This window comes from Onychostoma macrolepis, chromosome 19 (genome assembly GCF_012432095.1).
Source record: "Onychostoma macrolepis isolate SWU-2019 chromosome 19, ASM1243209v1, whole genome shotgun sequence".
Lineage (NCBI taxonomy): Eukaryota > Metazoa > Chordata > Actinopteri > Cypriniformes > Cyprinidae > Onychostoma > Onychostoma macrolepis.
Window position 1 is genome coordinate 30,906,952 of NC_081173.1, and position 23,160 is coordinate 30,930,111.

General features: G+C 37.4%; 2 protein-coding genes across 22 annotated transcripts in view; one reads left to right on the top strand and one right to left on the bottom strand.

The window, feature by feature from the left end:
* LOC131525559 (ribonuclease inhibitor-like) overlaps positions 1-23,160 on the bottom strand; it is a 214,923-nt gene that overhangs the window by 63,442 nt on the left and 128,321 nt on the right. The gene's annotated exons all lie outside the window — the stretch shown is intronic.
* The window catches only part of LOC131525557 (NLR family CARD domain-containing protein 3-like), a 185,625-nt gene that overhangs the window by 15,131 nt on the left and 147,334 nt on the right, over positions 1-23,160 (top strand). For 18 of the 21 annotated variants that reach the window (XR_009267247.1, XR_009267248.1, XM_058753331.1 and 15 more), the window contains exons 8-10: positions 1,420-3,213; positions 3,375-3,548; positions 18,734-18,907. Coding sequence is in view for 19 of the 21 variants with exons in the window: in XM_058753331.1 (XP_058609314.1) it covers positions 1,420-3,213; positions 3,375-3,548; positions 18,734-18,907 (2,142 nt within the window). In the remaining 2 variants the exon portion in view is untranslated. The remainder of the gene's footprint in view (positions 1-1,419; positions 3,214-3,374; positions 3,549-18,733; positions 18,908-23,160) is intronic. The other 3 variants (XM_058753347.1, XM_058753351.1, XM_058753335.1) reach the window with 2 other exon arrangements.

The window sequence follows — 23,160 nt, forward strand, 5'->3', positions numbered from 1 at the left end:
CTCTATCGTTTTATTTAGTGCGCACTTATTATTTTTAATGTTCTTTATTGAACTTCCTCACTTAATATCTCTTCTGCACAGCGCTGCTCTCAGAAATTTTTTCTCTCCCTCTTGCTTTTTTCTCACACAGACACCCAACATAGGATCTTGTCACACATCTGGATTCAATCTCTATTGACCCTATTTCCCTAGCAACATGCACCTCTAAGTCCCTCTTGAGTGTGACACGAGCTGCGGCCGTTCTCCATTTAGAAAAAGGCACACTTCTCTCCCCAAACCCAATCGGAACTTATGTGTTTTCTCTTAACTCTCAGTCTTTCACACACACATGCATTCAGACATGGACACAGTTTCAAACATTCTCCAAAACAAAACAACAAAACAAAGCTTTTTTCTCTCGAGTTTCCACCTGCTCCAAAATACTGGTTCTGGTACTGTAACCTCTCTGTATTCTCTTTTCGCAGTAAAAGAACAAGATTCTGTCAGGAATTTTTACCTACCCAAGCAGTCCCCTGTGACCTTACAATATTTTTGTCTTTTTAATTTAATCAGGGCGGTATCGTGGGTCTTGCACGCCTCTATACTATATCTACTTCACGTCTATCTCCGTCTCTTCAGGCCCAGCCCAAATAAACACAGACCATTGCTAGCAATGTATTTTTGCCTGCATCATCTCAGTTCAGTTTAAGTTACTCATCAAGACCTCAAACAATAAACCAGATAATGCATGCAGTTATTTTTCTGGAATAAAACTCCTCTTTTTAAATCTTCTCATCTTTAAATTTAGTATTTTGGAAGAGCAAAATTTAAGTGACCTTACCACCAAGAACAGATTTTGCAAACAACACAATATTATATAAGCAAAAATGCTTACCTGATTAAAAAAGGTGGCCACCTTTACGTGTTGTTTGAAATCTGCTCCAAGCGGTAGTACACTTTGTGGCTCTTTTCCAGATCCTGTTCGTGACGCCAAATGAAGTGTCGCGCCCCGCAGTTCGAAGAATGAAACAAAGACTTGGAGTTTTGATTCTAGAAAAAATAGATTTTATTCGGCCGATATAAAACCGAAGCTCTCTCTTCAGAAAAGCTTCTCGACTGTTCTTTGTCTCTGGTTTATATACAAGCCATTTAAGGCGGATTCTAAGGTTAAGTCATATGCATACATTTCACTTGTGTATGTAACTCTATCTGTCCCAGAGGAGAAGAGACCCTCTAGAATTTGTTATGGGGGAGAAAGCCCCCTCCTCATTTCTTCCAGATGTGCTTTGCCACGTACGCACTTTGACACAAAGGCCTTCAGAATATATTGGAAGATTCAACAGATACCTTATAAGCAAAATTCACCTTGATTATGTCTAAATAATTCTGATTAATATCCATAAAAATCTTCTACATAACCTGTTTTTTTTTATATTTCAGTCATAACTTTCAGCTGATCCAAAGAATGCTTACATTAAATCTGAGGAAGAAGTTTGAGTGTCTGTATGAAGGAACAGCGATGCAGAGGAACCCAACACTCCTGAATAAGATCTACACAGAGCTCTACATCACAGAGAGTGAGAGTGGAGAGATCAATAATGAGCATGAGGTGAGACAGATTGAGACACAATCCAGGAGAGCAGCAACAGAGGACACAGCCATCAAATGCAATGACATCTTTACACCTTTACCTGGACAAGACAAACCCATCAGAACTGTGCTGACAAAGGGAGTCGCTGGCATTGGAAAAACAGTCTCTGTGCAGAAGTTCATCCTGGACTGGTCTGAAGAGAAAGAGAATCAGGACGTCCAGCTCATATTTCCACTGCCTTTCAGAGAAATCAATCTGATGAAGGACAAAACACTCAGTCTTTCAGATCTTCTTCATGACTTTTTCCCTGAAACTAAAGAAATGAAAATATCCAGTGATGAATATAAAGTGTTGTTCATCTTTGATGGTCTGGATGAGTGTCGTCTGTCGCTGGACTTTAAGAGTAAAGTGAAACTGTGTAATTTATCTGAATCAGCTTCAGTGGATGTGCTGCTGATGAACCTGATTGAGGGGAATCTGCTTCCCTCTGCTCTCATCTGGATCACCTCCAGACCAGCAGCAGCTGATCTCATCCCCTCTGAGTTTGTCCATCGAGTGACAGAGGTACGAGGCTTCAATGATCCACAGAAGCAGGAATACTTCAGGAAGAGAGTCAGTGATCAGAGTCTGTCCAATACAATCATCTCACACCTGAAGTCATCAAGGAGCCTCTACATCATGTGCCACATCCCAGTGTTCTGCTGGATCTCAGCCGCTGTTCTGGAGAAGATGTTGAGTCGAGCAGAGAGTGGAGAGATTCCCAAGACTCTCACTCAAATGTACACACACTTCCTGATCCTTCAGACCAACATCAAGCAAGAGAAGGACTATGAGAAGAACGTGAAGGATGAAGACATGATCCTCAAACTGGGGAAACTAGCTTTTGAGCAGCTTGTGAAAGGTAACCTGATCTTCTATGAGGAAGACCTGATAGAGTGTGGCATTGATGTGACAGAAGCATCAGTGTACTCAGGATTGTGCACTCAGATCTTCAGAGAGGAGTTTGGCTTGAATCAGGGGAAAGTCTTCTGCTTTGTTCATCTGAGCATCCAGGAACATCTAGCAGCTCTATATGCACATCTCTCCTTTACAAAGAACTACATAAATGTGTTTGACCAAACCAAACAAAGTGTGTCATCTAAGATTTTAAACCAGAAGAAAAATGTTTCAGTATATGAGCTGCATCAGAGAGTTGTAGATGAAGCTTTACAGAGTAAAAATGGACATCTGGACCTTTTCCTGCGTTTTCTTCTGGGTCTCTCGATGGAGTCCAATCAGACTCTCTTACGAGAACTACTGACACAGACAGGAAGCTGCTCCTATAAGAAAGAGGAAACAGTTGAGTTCATCAAACAGAAGATCAGGGAGAATCGCTCTCCAGAGAGATCCATCAATCTGTTCCACTGTCTGAATGAACTGGGTGATGATTCACTGATGCAGGAGATCCAGGATTATCTGAGATCTGGACAAATAGGAAAAACCAAACTCTCCTCTTCACAGTGGTCAGCTCTGGTTTATGTGCTGCTGACATCAGGGCAGAAGATGGATGAGTTTAATCTAAAACAGTTTATTGGAGCCCAAAATACAGCAGATGAAGTTCTTCAGAAGCTGCTGCCTGTGATTAAAGAATCCAGATCAGTTCAGTAAGTCACACTGACAACAATCACTACACTGATAAAACATGATCACATTTACCACTTTAGCAGGCACTTTCTTACCAAAGCAGTGAAAGGAAAAAATCATATATCATTTATACCAGTGTTTGCTGAACTGAGAGACTGAAGAGTGTGATTTTTCTCTACAGGTTGAGTAAGTGTGGAGTCACAGATGAAGGTTGTGCTGCTCTGGCTTCAGCTCTGAGATCAAACCCCTCACACCTGAGAGATCTGGATCTGACTGAGAATAAACTAGGAGCGTCAGGAGTGAATCTGCTCTCTGATGGACTGAAGGATCTTCACTGTAAACTGGAGAAACTGAAGTAAGAGTGTATAAAAGTCCAACATGCTCCTTCATTATCATCCCACTGTGAAGAATAAATTATATACAAGTTAAAAGTAAAGCAAAAAAGTGCATTCAGATAACTGAAAAGAATGTTTTCTTAAACTTAATTAGACTATTTTCAAGGTGCACGACATCGTTTTATTTACTTGAATACAATTAGCAGATGCTATTATCTATGTGTCCACACTACAGAGTGTTGAAGTAACACTGAAGCAGTGATGGATTAATGAGAGAATTAAGTGATTTATTAAATTAGGATTGAGCTTTATTGATGGACACCTGCTGATAACAAGTAGAATCATTGAAGGAACAAGAGACAAGACCAGAGAAACAAAACTTACAGCTAAAGCCAAGATGAAATCAACTGAAATAAAACACATGAAATCTCTCAATATTTCAGAAGAGCGTGATTAATCAACTCCACACTATGAGGTGCCACGTAGGATTTAAATCAAACTTTGCTTATCAATACATACATAAAACACATGCATATACACCTATAAATTACTCACATATACATGTATACTATTGGATGTTCAAAATATATATATGAAATACATGTGCACACTAATATGAAATCCATACCAATACATATTATGTTAGTAATGAATGTATATACACTTGTGAATAACTTGCGTATACATATAAACTTGACGCATGCATACACCTATAAACACTCGCACATACATATAAACTCGATCCATGCATATACACTCACAACAACACACGCACATACATATAAACTCGCTGCATGCACACACACCTATACGTACTCGCATATACATATAAACTTGATCCATGCATATACACCTATAAACATTCGCACATACATATAAACTCGATCCATGCATATACACCCACAACAACACACGTACATACATATAAACTCGCTGCATGCACACACACCTATACATACGCGCATATACATATAAACTTGATCCATGCATATACACCCACAACAACACACGTACATACATATAAACTCGCTGCATGCACACACACCTATACATACGCGCATATACATATAAACTTGATCCATGCATATACACCTATAAACATTCGCACATACATATAAACTCGATCCATGCATATACACCAACAACAACACACGCACATACATATAAACTCGCTGCATGCACACACACCTATACATACTCGCATATACATATAAACTTGATCCATGCATATACACCTATAAACATTCGCACATACATATAAACTCGATCCATGCATATACACCCACAACAACACACGCACATACATATAAACTCGCTGCATGCACACACACCTATACATACTCGCATATACATATAAACTTGATCCATGCATACAGGGGCGTAGCAAGCTTTTCAAAAGTGCGGGGGATGGATGTGGTTTGTTTGTTAACCATAAAAACGATGAATACAATGACAGAAGGGTACAAAAGGTATAACATACAAGATATAAAAAGCTTCCCATTTAAATGAGTGATACAAGAAAAGTATAAAAACACACTCAGAACCAGTGCTGGGCAATTTACTTTAAAAAAAGTAATTAGTTATAGTTACTAGTTACTTCTCACAAATAGTAACTGAGTTAGTAACTGAGTTACATCATTATAAAAGTAACTAATTACCAGGGAAAGTAACTATTGCCTTATTTTTAAAAAAAATGTTCAAATGTCAAATAACTTTGGATGCCCCCAATATTAAATATGTTAAATTAAATAAGAATAAATTATTATTATAAAACATTGTACATTAATCTACACTATTTATCTACTGACACTTAGCATCAGTCAGTGAAGCATTATAATATAATATTATATGATGATAGAACTTTAGTAATTAGAATAACCAAGTATGAATGCATATTTGTCTGATCTCTGGATCTGGCGATAGCACTTTTAGCATAGCTTAGCATAGATCATTGAATCCGATTAGACCAGTAGCATCGTGTTCAAAAATGACCAAAGAGTTTCGATATTTGTCCTATTTAAAACTTGACTCTTCTGTAGTTATATCGTGTACTAAGACCGGCGGAAAATGAAAAGTTGCGATTTTCTAGGCTGATATGATTAAGAACTATACTCTCATTCCGGCATAATAATCAAGGAACTTTGCTGCCATACCATGGCCGCAGCAGCTGCAGTGATATTACGCAGCGCCTGAAAGTAGGTAGGTACCTAGGTACCTAGTTATAATATAGCTGGGGACTACTTTCAAGCGCTACGTAATATCACTGCGCCATGGTACGGCAGCAAAGTTCCTTGATTATTACGCTGGAATAAGAGTATAGTTCCTAGCCAAATCGGCCTAGAAAATTGCAACTTTTCATTTTCCGCCGGTCTTAGTACATGATATAACTACAGAAGAGTCAAGTTTTAAATAGGACAAATATCGAAACTCTTTGGTCATTTTTGAACGCGATGCTACTGGTCTAATCGGATTCAATGATCTATGCTAAGCTATGCTAAAAGTGCTATCGCCAGACCCGGAGATCGGCTGAATGGATTCCAAAACGGTAAAACTCAACTTATTAACTCTGGGGAGTTGGGGAATGAGCCTATTTCCAAAAAAAGTGGAGTGTTCCTTTAAAAGCTGAAGAATTCCAAAGGAACGCCGTTATTTTGACAGGAAAATACAACAAAGAATATCATTTACATGTAGCGCGTCAATTCTGCATGTTATGAAAGACTCTCTTGCTCTGTATCTTTCTTTGCGTGCGTGTATGTGAGAGAAAGCGACGGCGAGTCGTGCGCCTTCACACTAGAGTTTATGGTACGTCAAATACAGCTACACAGTAAAATCCCCAGTGTTAAATCAACACTGCTCAGAGTGTATTTGGTCCCACTCCAAATAGTGTTAAAGTAACACTGAAGCAGAGTTAAAGCTAATGAGATAATTATGTGATTAATTAAGTGCTGATTGAGCATTAGTGATGAACACCTGCTGTTAACAAGCAGAATCACTGAAAGAAAATAGAAACACAAGAACAACAACTGACTTCAGCAACAGCCTTTGATAAAATCAACTGAAATAAAAGACATTAAATCTCTTAAGATCTCAGCAGAGGAGGATTAAACAACTCCACAAACAGCATCACCAGCTTCACTCATTATTGACTTTATTTCTGTCAGATGACTACAGAAGCTCTTATTGAAAATTATCAGAGGTTTAAACATTGATGCTTCATTGGTCAAAAACAATGCCACCATCATGGAGATGAGTGTTTACTTTGGTTAGGCTCTTGCCACTTGCTTTGCTGTGTTAGTTTTTTCTTTGCAACAATACATATGTTGTTGTAAAGGAGAAAGATCAGTGCTTTACACTGAGCACATAGTAGATGCTTCTGTGTGATGAAACAATCGTTGTTAACTGGCCAGACTTTATGCTTTGTTTTTGTTTTTTGGATTTTTGCAACTAACTCGCTGATGTTACAGTATGAGAAAATGTTGCAGCCAACAGTTATCGTGAACGCTTTTAAAACCATCTGCATAAAATTTTTGAACAACTGTATTGTATAGACAAACACAGACATCAAGAACCAGCATATGAATCTCAACAATGGTGACAATCAACAAAATTCTTCAAGCTGCAATGCATGCTGGGTAACACCATAGTAAAAACTCCCACCATGCACTGCAGTATAAATATTTATTGTCACCACTGTTGAGGATCATATGATAAGTCTTCATGTCTAAAAGCTTGACCTGAAACTCCTCAACTTTTTGAAATGTTATGGTCCTATATGTTTAATACAGAGCTCAAAATTATTGTAGAAATATGATAATTATGTATCCAGCAACACATGATATTATTTATACATAAGATTACATATTTTCTTGGCTGCTTTTTAGTTGATGAATTTAAGTCAATAATCAAAGAGCAAGCAATAGAAACCACTTTGTGTTGGTTAGTCATGTCTTTTATAAGCAGAAAGTGTAATCTGCTACATTAAGCTTCTGTTTCAGCAATGTTCAAGTGTTTGCAGTGAAACACTATTGCAATTAATTAAAAGCAAAATTAATTAAAAGTTCTACAAGGGTCAAGAGCCCAACTACAGCAAACACCAACCTCCATGATGGTGGCATCATTTTTTGACCAATAAAACATCATCTAAACCTTAGTTAATTCTCAATAAGATCTTCTGTAGATGTCTGACAGAAATAAAGTGAGTCTGGTTATTAATGAGTGAAGCTGGTGATGCTGTTTGTGGAGTTGTTTAATCCTCCTCTGCTGAGATCTTCAGAGATTTAATGTCTTTTATTTCAGTTGATTTTATCAAAGGCTGTGGCTGAAGTCAGTTGTTGTTCTTGTGTTTCTATTTTCTTCAGTGATTCTGCTTGTTAACAACAGCTGTTCATCATTAATGATCAATCATCATTTAATTAATCACTTAATTATCTCATTAGCTTTAACTCTGCTTCAGTGTTACTTTAACATTATTTGGAGTGGGACCAAATACACTCTGAGCAGTGTTGATTTAACACTGGGGATTTTACTGCGTACACGCATCCATTCAGATGAACTGAAAAATAAAATTCTAATAATATAATATAGTAACGCCACATTTTATTGTCAGTAACGGTAACGGCGTTGTAACGGAGGAAACAGTAATTCGTTTGATTACTCCTTACTGAAAAAAATAACACCTTTAGTAACGCCATTTATTTATAACGCCGTAATTCCCATCACTGCTCGGAACACACAGAAAATAAGTCAAAACTCTGTTGTGAAAATACACAACAGTAGTCTTGCTAAAGAATCAGAATCAGAAATACTTTAATAATCCCAGGGGGAAATTATTTTTAAATTATTAACAAACAATGCTCAAAATATCTAAATCAATTGCACTGGCAATAAACTCATAAATATGCTGCTTAACAATGACAATTTGTCCCTCCTCCTCGTCAATTCCCTGCCTTCTTCATCACAGTTACTTTATACATTGCATGCCACATACATAACCGAATTTAGCTAGTTGCTGAACAATATCCCAATTAGCAATTACCATTAGTCTAAAAAACTAAATATAATACAGAAAACACTCGACATGTCAACAAAACATAAACAGAACATCTTCCCAAACACATATCAAGCTTATTTAAACCTCGAAAGCATAAACACTCATTCAAAGTACCTGGAAAAGGGAGATGTAAATAACCATAACTGTAAATTCCCGCCTCCTCAGCACGAGCTGACCGATAAATCTAACACACCAAGAGAGGCGGGACTTTAAGGCAGAATAGCCAATCATCAGCCGGTCACACTCAAAGCCGGTGTCATGTTTGAGGGGGAGGGGAGAGGAGGCAGCCGCAGCGAGCGCAGACACAGAGCGGCCAGAGAAATGGAGGAGCGACTGCTGTAAGGCGTTTGTGAAAAACTGCGGCAAAACTGCAGAAAAAGTGTGGGTGTTGAACCCTCTCACCGGGAAAAGTGTGGGTGTTAAAACACCCACATCCCCCACGGGTGCGACGCCCCTGCATGCATATACACCCACAACAATACACGCACATACATATAAACTCGATGCGCGCGCACACACCGATAAAACACTCGCGCAAACATACAAAATAAAATTCACAAACGTATACAGTTCCGATAAGAAAGACGCATGCTTTAGTTGTGTATATACGTAGCAGCGGCACTTCCGGCGGCATCTCCAGATGCCGGGACATTTCAAAATGCTTAACATGCATGTTTTTAAAAGACCAAACTCAATAAACACATTATTAATAAAGCATACGATGTATAGACAAGCAGATGAGTCCAGAATAAGAACGTAACGCGTTTAATTACGCATAAAGCCTTTTCCTCCCATAATACGCTTAACCTGGCTTAATGCCTTAAGACAGTGTTTTTAAAATGCCAAACTCAGTAAACACATTATTAATAAAATCAAACTATGTACAGTATAGTATGATTTATTAATAATGGGTGTATTGAGTTTGGCGGTTTTGGAAAAAAATTATAATATCATGAAAAAATATTTAATGACATGAAAAAATATTTAAAAACGTATATTGTAGCAGTAAATTTAAACTGGAGAAAGTTTTGAAGCGCTATTGTGCTTGATGGTTAAGGAACCGTCTGACAATTCCACCGACTGGGTTAAAACGTCCGACGTATTTTTAATTAAAATGACTTTTAAACAGAGGCGGACAATCCAGGGGTCAGAAAGTAAAAGTCCTGCCATATTTTTGTTCCACCCATGAACTCTGCAGCTGATTTCACCAGAGGAGGAACCAAGTCATTCCTTTCAAGTCACAAGCAAGTCTCAAGTCAAATCCCAAGTCCTCAAAGAGTTAAAGTTAATGAGATAATTAAGTGTCTAATTAAATTATGATTGCGCATTAGTGATGAACACCTGCTGTTAATGACAATTACAGAGGATCAGATATTAATGTTTTAATGGTTAAAATGATGCCACCATCACAGAGATCAGTGTGTGCTTTAGTTGTGCTCTTGGCCTTTGACTCCTGTGTCAGATCTCTCTTTGCAGCATTACATGTGTTGCTGTAAAGTAAAGAGATCAGGGCTGCACAATGAGAAACCATGCTTTTACAGCTGTACTGATTGTTTGTTTTTTTCTTCTTTGTGTTATATGTTTAGGTTTTGAAAAAACAACCTTGTGAAATAGCGTGCAAGGAACTTGTTGTTCTAATAGTTATGAATTCATTTGAAATCGACTGTATTTAATGCATATAAACACTTAAACTCTTCTGGTATTTAGGCACGCAGACATAATGAACCAGTATATGAATCTCAACAATGGTGACAACCAACAAAATTCTTCATGCATGCTGGGTAAGACCATAGTAAAACTCCCATCATGCACTGCAGTATGAATTATTATTGTCACCACCGTTGAGGATCATATGATAAGTGTTCATGTCTAAAAGCCTGAGCTGATGCAGTTCTTCCTCTTAATATGTAATCACTACAGTAGCATTTGTTTGGTAGGACTTTTTTCCTGACATTCAGTAATAGCAGAATATCACTCAATAAACCAAAGCGAGACACCTTCATGATGCTCATTCAAATGATTTAAAAGCAGAAAGCGTAAGCTAATCTGCTACATCAAGTTCTTGATTCAGCAATGCACAAATGTTTGCTGTGAAACAATATTGCACTTGCTTAAAAGCAAATTACTTTGATTTACTAAAAGGGTCAAGAGCCCAACTAAAGCAAACACTGATCTCCATGATGGTGGCATCATTTTAACCAATAAAACATCAACATCTGATCCTCTGTAATTCTCAATAACAGCAGGTGTTCATCACTAATGCACAATCATCATTTAATTAGACACTTAATTATCTCATTAACTTTAACTCTTTGAGGACTTGGGATTTGACTTGAGACTTGCTTGTGACTTGAAAGGAATGACTTGGTTCCTCCTCTGGTGAAATCAGCTGCAGAGTTCATGGGTGGAACAAAAATATGGCAGGACTTTTACTTTCTGACCCCTGGATTGTCCACCTCTGCTTTTAAAATAACACATTATCAAACTGTAAAGCTTGTATTACTTATATAGTGATTTACAGTGAGTTTTTTGCCAATACATCCCTTCATAGATGTACAGTACACAATTATTTAAATAATAAATGTAAGTCCAATTTTTCATGTAAAATTATTGTGTACTGTACGTACAGTAAGGGAAATATTGGAAGTTTTGTCTAAGGTGAGATATTGGCAAAATATATTCAAATATATTCAGTCAGTTTGCCCACTAGCAAATCTCCAGATGACGGGACATTTTAAAAGGAGTGGCTTAATGCATTAAAACAGTGTTTTTAAAATACCAAACGCAATAACATAGTACATAGTTTGATTTTATTAAGAATGTGTTTATGGGCGTCGGTTTGTATGTGGGTGGGACAGTACCCACCCACTTTTGAAGACCGATATTGGCCCCACCCACTTTTACCGTCTCTAATTCATCGAATATGTCTGTGCACTTTTCAGAGCGCCGTCAGTCAAATCCATTCCACGTGACATGACGAATGCCCTAATAAATTAAACTTCATTTAGCGCCTTGAACACTGCTGCTTCCTCAAATCTATTGCACTAGAACTCCATTCTGTGTTTTCACCAGTTACTCGCGCCTGCTGCACTACTGAGACACAGCAAAGTAAACAAAGCATCTGAGCGTACCTGCTGCTCAGATACACCTAACCCTACCCCATACTTTATTTAAACTTTTAGATTATTTCCTTCATTTTTATTTTTATTGAAAACAAATGCCTTTCCGATGTAATAAGAGATGTGAAAAAGGAGAAGACCAATTTCGGTAAAAGGCGGACGCAAACTCGGGTCTCTCGCGTCAAAAACACTGTGGTACACGTTTTACCACTTACACCACTGGAATTGCATAGAATTAGCTGTCTTTTGTAATATTGTTACGATAGTGAGCAGAGGTAAATAACCCCTGCCGACAAGGCGGCCTATTTGCACTTTGTGTAGACACTCCGTTATTTAAGGCACCAGACTACAGAAAATGGCATATACTGCAGTAATTTTTTTTCTGGGGGAGGACCCACCCACATTTATTTTGCTTCAGACGCCCATAAACCGACGCCTTAAACCAGGTTAAGTGTATTATGGGAGGAAAAGGCTTTACGCGTATATGTACATCGTATGCTTTATTAATAATGTGTTTATTGAGTTTGGTCTTTTAAAAACATGCATTAAACCATGTTAAGCATTTTCAAATGTCCCGGCATCTGGAGATACCGCCGGAAGTGCCGCAGCTTCCTTTTACACTGAAATGCCTTCCGTTTGCACTGAAAAGTTCACGCATATACACATATGAAATCACTTGCATATACGTATATACACAACTAAAGCATGCGTCTTTCTTATCGGAACTGTATACGTTTGTGAATTTTATTTTGTATGTTTGCGCGAGTGTTTATAGGTGTATGCATGCGTCAAGTTTATATGCATACGTAAGTTATTCATCAGTGTATATGCATTCATTACTAACTTAATATGTATTGGTATGGATTTCATATTAGTGTGTACGTGTATTTCATATATATATATATTAAACATCCAATAGTATACATGTATATGTGAGTAATTTATAGGTGTATATGCATGTGTTTTATGTATGTATTGATAAGCGAAGTTTGATTTAAATCCTACGTGGCGCCTCATACCACACCAGCATCTTATTACTAACCACTTTTACTTTATTTCTGTCATGTGTACAAAAGCTCTTATTGAGATTTTAGGTGCTGTACTTTCATTTGAAGTCACCATATTGGCGATCAGTGGTTGCTTTAGTGGATCTTGAATCGTGACTCTTTAACACTGGTTTTTGTTTGGTTGCTTTAATTAGCTGTGTTTATTGAGCAGTTTTTAAAGCAAAAAAACCCCGAAAGAATCTATCATCGGAGACTGATGTTTGTGATGTGAAAAGCATCATAATCTAGTTTAGTTCACTGATTATCCCATGTTAAATCTCTTATTAAACATGTGATGTGTTAATTGCACCATTGATACTACAGCAATCAAATGTTGTGAAACAGCTCTAACCAGAATATGCACAAATAAATGTATTGAACTACAGCAGAACTCAAGCACACACAGACATCAACAATCAGCGTATGAATCTCAAAATTGGTGACAATCAAAAACAATATAAAAAAAATTTAAAAAGCAGTTCAACTCTGAACATCACAAAACAGTTTACTGAAAAGTCATAACAAAAACAACACCAAAATAAAAGCAAATACATTCATATTGCAACACACCCAAAGCGCTTTACAATCATGGGGTGGGGGGGGGGGTGTCGCTCCTCAACCACACACCAACTACAGGTGGAGTGATGTTCACTCGAGTGAATGAAAGCAGAAAGTATAAGCTCATCTGCTTCTTCAAGCTTTTAATTCAGCAGTGTACAAATATTTGCTGCGAAACAATATTGCACTTGCTTAAATACAAACCGCTTTCAGTTGTTAAAAGGGTCAAGAGCCCAACTAAAGCAAACACTGATCTCCATGATGGTGGCATCATTTTAACCAATAAAACATCAACATCTGATCCTCTGTAATTCTCAATAACAGCAGGTGTTCATCACTAACGCACAATTATCATTTAATTAGACTCTTAATTATCTCATTAACTTTAACTCTTTGAGGACTTGGGATTTGACTGGAAGACTTGCTTGTGTCTTGAAAGGAATGATTTGGTTCCTCCTCTGGTGAAATCAGCTGCTGAGTTCATGGATGGAACAAACACATGGCAGGATTTTTACTTTCTGACCCCTGGACTTTACACCTCTGGAAGGAACCAAGACATTCCTTTCACGTCACAAGCAAGTCTTCGAGTCAAATCCCAAGTCCTCAAAGAGTTAAAGTTAATGAGATAATTAAGTGTCTAATTAAATGATGATTGTGCGTTAGTGATGAACACCTGCTGTTATTGAGAATTACAGAGGATCAGATGTTGATGTTTTATTGGTTAAAATGATGCCACCATCATGGAGATCAGTGTTTGCTTTAGTTGGGCTCTTGACCCTGTGTTAGATCTTTCTTTGTAACGATGCATGTTGTAAAACAGAGAGATCAGTGCTTTACTGTGATCCGATAGTCACCATCAGCTGGTTTGATTATATCCAAAATAACTTTTTCTTTTTTTTGTTTATATGTTCAGGTTTTGCATAGTCAACCCTGTGAAGCTACAGCATGCAAAGAAAGTGTTTATCTAATAGTCACAGTGAATTAATTTTAAATCTATGTAAGGCATACAAGAATTTGAACTCCAGCAATATTTAGACACACACAGACATCAAGAACGAGCATATGAATCTCAACAATGGTGACAATCAACAAAATGCTTTATGCTGCAATGCATGAAAAACTCCCATCATGCAATGCGATATGAATAATTATTGTCACCACTGTTGAGGATGATATGATAAATGTTCATGTCTAAAAGCCTGATCCTTAGCAGATTTTTTTTTTTTTTCGCAATCTCAAAGAGTTGCGGTGGCATTCACTTAATATGCCTTTTTCAGTTCTGTAACAGTTAAATGTATTTAATAAACCAGAGAGACTTAGACCAAGAATGTTCACTCATCATAAATTATAACCTGAAAGCATAAAATAATCTACTATTTAAAGATTTGATTCAGCATTGGACAAAAGTCTGATATGAAACAATATTGCAAATGTTTAGAAGCAAATTTCTTTGAATTATTAAAAGGCTCAAGAGTCCAACTAAAGCAAACACTGACCACAATTATGGTGGCAATGTTTTTTTTATTTAGTTTTTTCTCAGTTAATTTCATCCAAAGCTGTGGCTGAAGTCAGTTGTAGTTCTTGTGTTTCTCTTTTCTTCAGTGATGTTGATTGTTAACATCAGGTGTTCATCACTAATGCTCAATCATCATTTAATTAGTCACTTAATTATCTCATTAACTTTAACTCTTTGAGGACTTGGGATTTGACTCGAAGACTTGCTTGTGACTTGAAAGGAATGTCTTGGTTCCTCCTCTGGTGAAATCAGCTGCTGAGTTCATGGGTGGAACAAAAATATGGCAGGACTTTTACTCTTTGGCCCCTGGACTACCCACCTCTGTAATCAGGCAATAGCAAAGCTAGTATTGGTCATCTACGAGTATTGATACTTAGCAGTAACAGAAACTAATAAGCGTTGATCAGGCGTCACGCTCGTTAATATACGACACTAACGTTACGTGATATAACGTTAGCGGTTTCTCATCACCGCAGGAGAGAGAGAGATAAACACGTTTTTGATTCATAGGTGCTTGTGTGGTAAATGCGAGGCCAGGGTCACAGCTGAGGAAAGTCAGTGCTGCGGGGAGTTAGATGCGTTACACACCGGGTCTTAGAGGAGAGTGTGACCCCCAGACTTGATGTGCAGTGTCTGAGTCTGCTCCCAGGCTTTGAGGCTTGCTGTCTGAACCCATGTACTACAGATAACCTATATATGCACTTCAGACAGGAGCACAGACCTCTCCAGGCCAGCAGACACATGTATGTTTAGGGCAGAGATCAATTATTAGCTGAATATTTATATGTATAAATACATAGTAAATTAAAGATTTGAATATTTAAACTATCTGAATAATTTTGTTTCTCAATTACAAGTTGCCTATATTTAGGTCACGACTACCAGTAAGTAACACTTTTTGATCCTATTGGTATAACACAGTAAATATAGACAGCATACAGGCAAGTTGTCCGCTGGGTCTGTGGTGTTCTGTGCAGGTGCATCAGGCGATGGCTGTTGTGTCAGACCTTAGAAGACTTTATAAAGGAAGGAGGAATTTATAAAGATTTTGAATGGCTCCATTTTGGTCACAATAAAAAAATAATCACAATCACAAATTGTTTTACTGTATAAAAACTTGTTTATGAAGTTTACATCATTATATATATCAAGCAGATCTGCGTTTATGGTTAATTCAATTCAGTTTTATTTATGCAGCACTAAATTATAACAAATATTTCATAGCACAGATAATACCTAACTGAAAACACAACATTTCAACTTTAAAAGAAATAAATAAAAAAATAATTATATATATACACATGTAGATGTACCAAACATATACTACCAAAATAAAAATATACCATCTGACACATTTAACAATCTTTCAGTCTGGGTATCACACTGATGCGTTGTTAAAGTGTGTTAAATGGTGAATTCTGTGCTAGACACACGCCAGCAGCCTGATGTTGTTGATCCTCTGGAGGGATCTGGAGAGGAGCAGGTGTAGAGGAAGACAGACAGTGCTGCGTTCTCCTGGAGCCTGTGGTGACCTGCAGTATAACACTCTCAGAGACTCCATGAGGCCTGACGCATATGCTGGGAGAAGCTTACATTTAGATCACATTCACTGCTGACCATGCTTTTCCATTTGGCCTGCATCACATCTGCATCTCCATCAGGAGTGAAGCTGCAGTCCAGTAGAGGTGTTAATAACAGCTGGCCTCCGCTGCTTCAGATCTTAACACTCTCATCATCCAAACACACCACATGACAAAAAAAAAGTTACTAATTAGTTGTACAAACAATGACACTAAGCTGTAACTAGACTTGATGGTTATAATATTAGCATTATTTAAATAATTATGTTCACTGATTTGGTAATTAGCAAATGTTAAAAATCAAGTCTTACGGTGCACAGTTGACATCTTCGCGGAGCAGCATCTCTGACGGATCCGTGCGCATCATGTCTCCCGCCGGCGGCCGAACACAGGCGGACCGGGACCCGATGAAGCTGCTGTGAGCACCGAGTCTCACTAGGCTCTTGCTTCGGTATCCCATGTGGAACTCATATCGCCGGGATGATAATCTTCTGGTGTAAAGTGATCGTTAAGCTACACACCAACACGTTTCTCGAAGCAGACACATCAGTGAAGTCCCGGCTCTTCAGCTGCACAAATGCACCGAGGCCCGGAAGATACCGTCCTATTTCTTGTTAAGAAACCTGTGGACTTGATGTCCTGACAGGCTGGAGTTAGTGTTACCTCCACAAACACAATTCACCATGACGATGATAAACTGAAATAAAAATAACTCTCGAAAACACACTGGGTGCGTCCGAAATCGCATACTTCCCTACTATATAGTATGCGAAAAACAGTATGCGAGGCGAGTAGTATGTCCGAATTCATAGTATTCTAAAAATAGTAGGCGAGAAGTACCCGGATGACCTACTACTTCCTTCCGAATTCTGTAGTAGGCATACGATGGACACTTTACTATCCCATGAGGCCGCGGGAGAGGCCGCGTCATATTCGAAAAATGGCGGAAAGCCACGATGCGGCTGTCTTCAAGTGTAAAGTACCACAGGGAAAAACATTGTTGATGTTCATTGTGGTTAACTTGTACTTGTTTAACATCATCCAAATAAATGACTGACTTGTTGAGGGTTTAACAAACAGATGAAACGATTGTGTGAATTGGGTGTAAAAAGATCTCTAATCATTACCGATCAGATGGAGTTAGGTTAACCTCAATGTAGTACATCAGCTTGTTAACGCTGCTTTCTTTAAATAGACGGTTCGTTAAGCGTTAAGAATTTAAATCATTAACGATGTTCGCGCAGTGAAGTGGGCTCTTTAAATTTTCGCGCTGTTGTGAAGACGCATGACACGTGACAACATCAACATGGCGATGTAGTACGTCCGAATTCCATTCATACTACCCTCATTCATACTATATAGAACGTACTTTTTTAACGGTCGAGTAGTACGTTCGAATTCAAATGTAGCACCTACACAAGTAGTATGCGATTTCGGACGCAGCCACTGACTCGCGCCGCTCCACTGAACACCAGCAGCGCGCGGCACACGACTCCCTCTCGTGACGTCATATTTTTGAGAACTGTCAAGGAATGCGTCACTTTTTCTGAGATTGAGGTCTCTGCAGAGCAAAAGTGGGTGTTTCTGAATTGCTAGGCATTTTCAAGCTGCTGGGTGTTTCTAAATCATGCAATCAAAATGATCCCCCTGACCTAACCCCACCCCTAATCCTACCGCCACTACGACGTCAGCCAATCAAGTAACATGGTCAAAAAACGCCCCGATCTGGTAACTCCTATTACTTTGCTGCAGAGACCTATACTTGCTTTTTCTTCTAAATTTGTGCACTCACGTCTTGTAAAACATTTTCAAATCCTGCATTAACGGTTCATATGGTATTTTCATACAAGTTTATATATTCATTTGGAAAAAAAATTTTACCTGCAATATGCACTTTAACTTCATAACTCTGTCATCTCATGCTTGTCTTAATACACTCTTTTGACTTTCCTACATATATTTACAGTATATATACAAACAGAACCTAAATAAAACTATGACTAAATAATCTGTAGAACACCTAATCAGATCCGTTCTTCCTCCATATTCTGAGAAACATATGTTTATACTGCTTTTTAAACTGGGTTACACTTATAGATATGAAAACTGTTTTCATTTGATACACGTGTTGAGGATTTTGAGATACACTCATAATTTTATTTTGATTTTTGTGGTTTTGAAATGACCCCCTGAATTACCATGTAGAAGTGGGTCTGAACCTAAAACTGGATCTGTTAATCATGTTGTGGATTAAGTTTCTCTGATTGTGAAGTTGCTGCTTCTCTGAGCTGTAGATCCTGAACTGAGAGACTGAAGAGTGTGATTGTTCTCTACAGGTTGAGTGATTGTGGAGTCACAGATGAAGGTTGTGCTGCTCTGGCTTCAGCTCTGAGATCAAACCCCTCACACCTGAGAGAACTGGATCTGACTGAGAATGAAATGAAAGATTTGGGAGTCAAGCAGCTTTCTGATCTACTGCAGGATCCTCGCTGTAAACTGAAAATACTGAGGTAAGTTTGTATAAAATGTCTCAACATGCCCCTCTGTTTTTCTCATATGGTGAATAATGATAGGAAAAAAGTACTGTGAAACTGTTAATGGGAATGCTGCTTTTGTCTTTATAAGATTATTTCCAAAGTGTCTTATATGGAGCTTATAATATGACAAAACTATTTGAATTTGAATTGTGTAAATTTGAATTATTGACAAGTGTCATTTAACAAAACTGAATATTATGTATCATTTAACATAGTTCATAGTTCTCGTGGGAGCGTCTATAGATGCATATATACAGTAGCTTTATACAACAGTTTGTTCTGGTTCTCAAATCTGATTGGTTGAGAACCGTGAGATATTGTACTGGTATCTCTGCAGGAACGCCCCTTTCACAATGTTGTATCACTCCGCTTGTTCTAGCCGGGTCTATCTATGCTTTGTCTGTCTAGTGTCATGGCGGACGGCCAAATCCACTATAATTTAAAAATAATACTGTTTTGTGTCACGGAATGCAGTTTTAAGGATTTTTTAGGCGAGAATGTGCTTGCTTGGACTTCAAATATGTGGTTTGTTAATAAAGATAAGGTCTATTTGAAAATTAGCTTCAACGTTTTCGGAGACAGGATCTCCAGCGGTTCAGCGGCAGTTCAGCGCTCATTACACCCACAGAGAGCGCCTCACCGCGGCCAGATCTTCTGAGATTGTCTCTATAGTGGTTAAACACGAGATATAAATTCATGTTGGGTAAATCTGACGCCCAGTCTTTGGTCTCATTAAACTATTATTTGTTCCAGAGCAAATAGTTTTGGCAAAAGTTTATCATGTTTATGTAAATTCAATGCTGTATCGCGGTGCCTTTGCTGACGGTTGAATGAATTGCTAGCAACTTTTATAATGGCTGTTGTTGTTTATTAAATATGATTATTCAATTATTTGTATTTTATATAAATAATAATAGTATTTAATAGTGTTTAGTACTGAGACATGGTGGTGATTTTAGTGACATTGTTCCGCCATTAGATGAAAACAGACTGTTTTTATGAGTCAGGGCTGCAGTAAAGACTTTTACTTTGAAAAATAAACGCTTTTCTAAACGGAAGATATTTTGACTTACAACAGCTAACAAATGCACTGAGGAGCTGTCATCAGAAATCAATGAAAGGATATTGACGTTACAACAAAGATAACGCTTTCATCAGTGGACATTCAAACTTAATTGTAAGTAACGTTAGGAGAATGAGATGCCTGTAATCACAGTCGCTCAGTCAATCTCTCTCTCATAATGCTTATTTTACATCATACAGCAAGCTTTTACTACAGTAATACAAAGCTTTCAATGAAGCGACTCAAAGTTCCTTTGTGACCAGCTCTAAAGTGATGTTTTGGGATTAGTAACGGAGACCATCAGCTGTTAAACTGTCAACTTTAGATTTAAATCCGTGGCGGAAGAAAGTAGTTCTACACAAAATGGGGGCTTTTAAAGATACTCCGTTGTTGTTTCTAAATTATTTACACACTCGTGCCGTTGAACTGTTGTATAAACGCAATATCACACTCGTAGACGTGTAGTACTCGTGTGATATTGCTCATATATCCTCTATTCGCCATTTACTCTAAGACCCGGTTTCACAGACAGGGTTTAGACTAAACCAGGATTAGGCCATAGTTCAATTAGGACATTTAAGTAATTTTTATAAACATGTTTAGGAAAAAAAAAAAAAAAACATTACTGGTGTGCATCTTGAGACAAAACAAAGGCACTGATATGTTTACATGGGTAAAGTTGGTTTTATATTGGCACATTCTGTCTATTGCATTCAATTACTTTGTTAATCACACTACATTGGACATTCAGCGGACATTCACAAGTAAGTATGACATTAAAACAATACTTGGCCATTTTGATCGATTGTGAAAAAAAAAAAAAATGTAGTAGGTTGACGATGGTGTCGTGGATTAGAATTTGCAAAAAATAACTTTATTGCACATATAATTAGAAAGTTATTGAACGTGGAAATGTGTGAATGTGCGAATATAAAACCAACTTTACCCAAGTGATATGTTTTAAGATCAGTCAGTACAAGTTTATTTCAGCTGAAACAGCTCAGACTTGCATTTTAGTCTAGGACTAGGCTTAAGCCTTGTCTGTGAAACCGGGGCTCAATGTAATAAAATCAGAATAATACTTGCGTTTTGGTGTTTACATAGTTATTTTTGAGTATTCTACCAATTATTCCATCGATTAATCAGATAAGAAGTTAAAATTTTCTTTATTAAAGAGCAATACTAAATATACAAGAGAAAATAAGATAGGTCTCTTAAAATAAACAAGTAATTTGTTTCTTTTTCAGAAAAATTAAAATTTTTAATGCTGAAATTGCATACATTAATAACTGAAAACAAAACCCATTTATTTACCAAATTACATTCAAAATGCAAATACAAATATATCTATATATATGTGTACTGTATATACAAAAATCAATTTCACATTACTTTAAAAAAAGGTTAAGGTTTACAAGCTAAAACTAAGGCATAAATCAAAATAATAGTAATTAATAATAATAATAATAATAATAATAATACCTAAACAGAGGACACACAGAAGTTGCATCTGAAGAGGCATTTAGATGTAGGTGTATTTACACAGTATTTAGTTCAGCTCAGAGGCACATGAATGCATTTAAACTGCAGTTACAAATGCATAAATAATATTTTGTTATTTTAAAAATAAAAAGATACTTTAACTGTGAAATTAAAACCGCCAGTAGGTGGCAGTAATTCACTGTTAATAAGTGATTGAACCAAATCATTTAAAGGGTTGATTCATTCAGGAACTAAACACCGTCATGTTGCTCAAAGACGCCAAACAGTGCTGTGGCTGTGTTTGGAGTTTTTTGTTTTTGGCGAAATAGAGCAAAAACAGGCAATATAGTGTCTAAAACGTAAGTCTCTTAATATTCACTTCTTGATAATAGAACTGTTGCATAAAATCAGTATCACATTTGTAATCATGCTGATTTTTAGAGGTGAAAATTGGCACTCTTCGTGTGATATTGACTAAGTTAGCTTTCTTTCTGTGGTATGTTTATAGGTAACTGTATGGTGCCTGTGTGTGTGTGTGCAGGGGCGGACTTAACCAATAAGCGAGGTAGGCGGCCGCTTAGGGCCCCGGGGAATCAGGGGGCCCCATCTGATATTGGCGAAACATATTTGCAGCGTTGAGCATTGTAGCCGTTCACAGACATGTGCGCTGATTTCTTGAATGCAGTGACCAGAAGTGTTTAAGTTAGAATCCACTTACCGATCAAAATGCCGAGTTTTTGCTAAGTGCTGAATTCTGCAAGGTCGGGGATCATCTCATTATAACAAAGTGTAGATACGATGTAAATAAGAGATTAATTGTGCAGTTTAGAGCTTATTAACGGAACGTCGTGAGATCGCAATGAACTGAAGTGAGAGACAGTGATTATGAGGGAGCGCTCTTTGCGCGCATTCTAGGCTGTCTGACTGTCTCAGAACAGAGATATTCACCTCAGTAAAGAAAGTATTGTGTTTCAAGTCACAAGTATATTTATCTTGATGTTTCAAAATGACTCTCTTGTGTGCTTCTCCTAGGCGCATCGGCGCGAACTGCCGCATACTCCTATAAATGCACGAATGCAATGACTGGAGATTTTCCCTTAATAATAATAGGTTTCATTTTCAATTTGTTTCTCGGCAAAGCCTACAGTATGCCTTCAGAACACTTGGAATATATAATGAATTGCCTGGGATAATTTTATGTTTGTAAAAAGATTGGAAAGGCTTACAATTTATTAAATGGACAAGAGCTATTTTTTTTTTTGGATAATGTCATCATTTCTAATCTCAAAAAATAAGGTAGCCAAATTTGGCTTTAGAACAGCATCAGGTCGACAAATTACTGGTTGTGATGGTACAAATAAACTATAAACTAGAGCGAGCAAGCAAAATAAGTTATAAATACTTGGAATATGGAATGAGTTGCATGGGATAGTTTTATGTTTGTAAAAAGACTGAAAATTTTTGCAATTTATTAAATGGACAAGTGCACGCATTTTTCTTTTCTTTCTTTATTTATTTTTTGATAATGTCTTCCTTTTGTGATCTGCAAAAAATAAAAAATAAATAAGGTAGCCTAATTTGGCTTTAGAACAGCAGCAAGTTGACTAATTACTGGTTGTGAAGGGATAAATAAACTAAAAACTTGAGCGAAATAGGGGTTAAGCATAAAAGGACACATAGT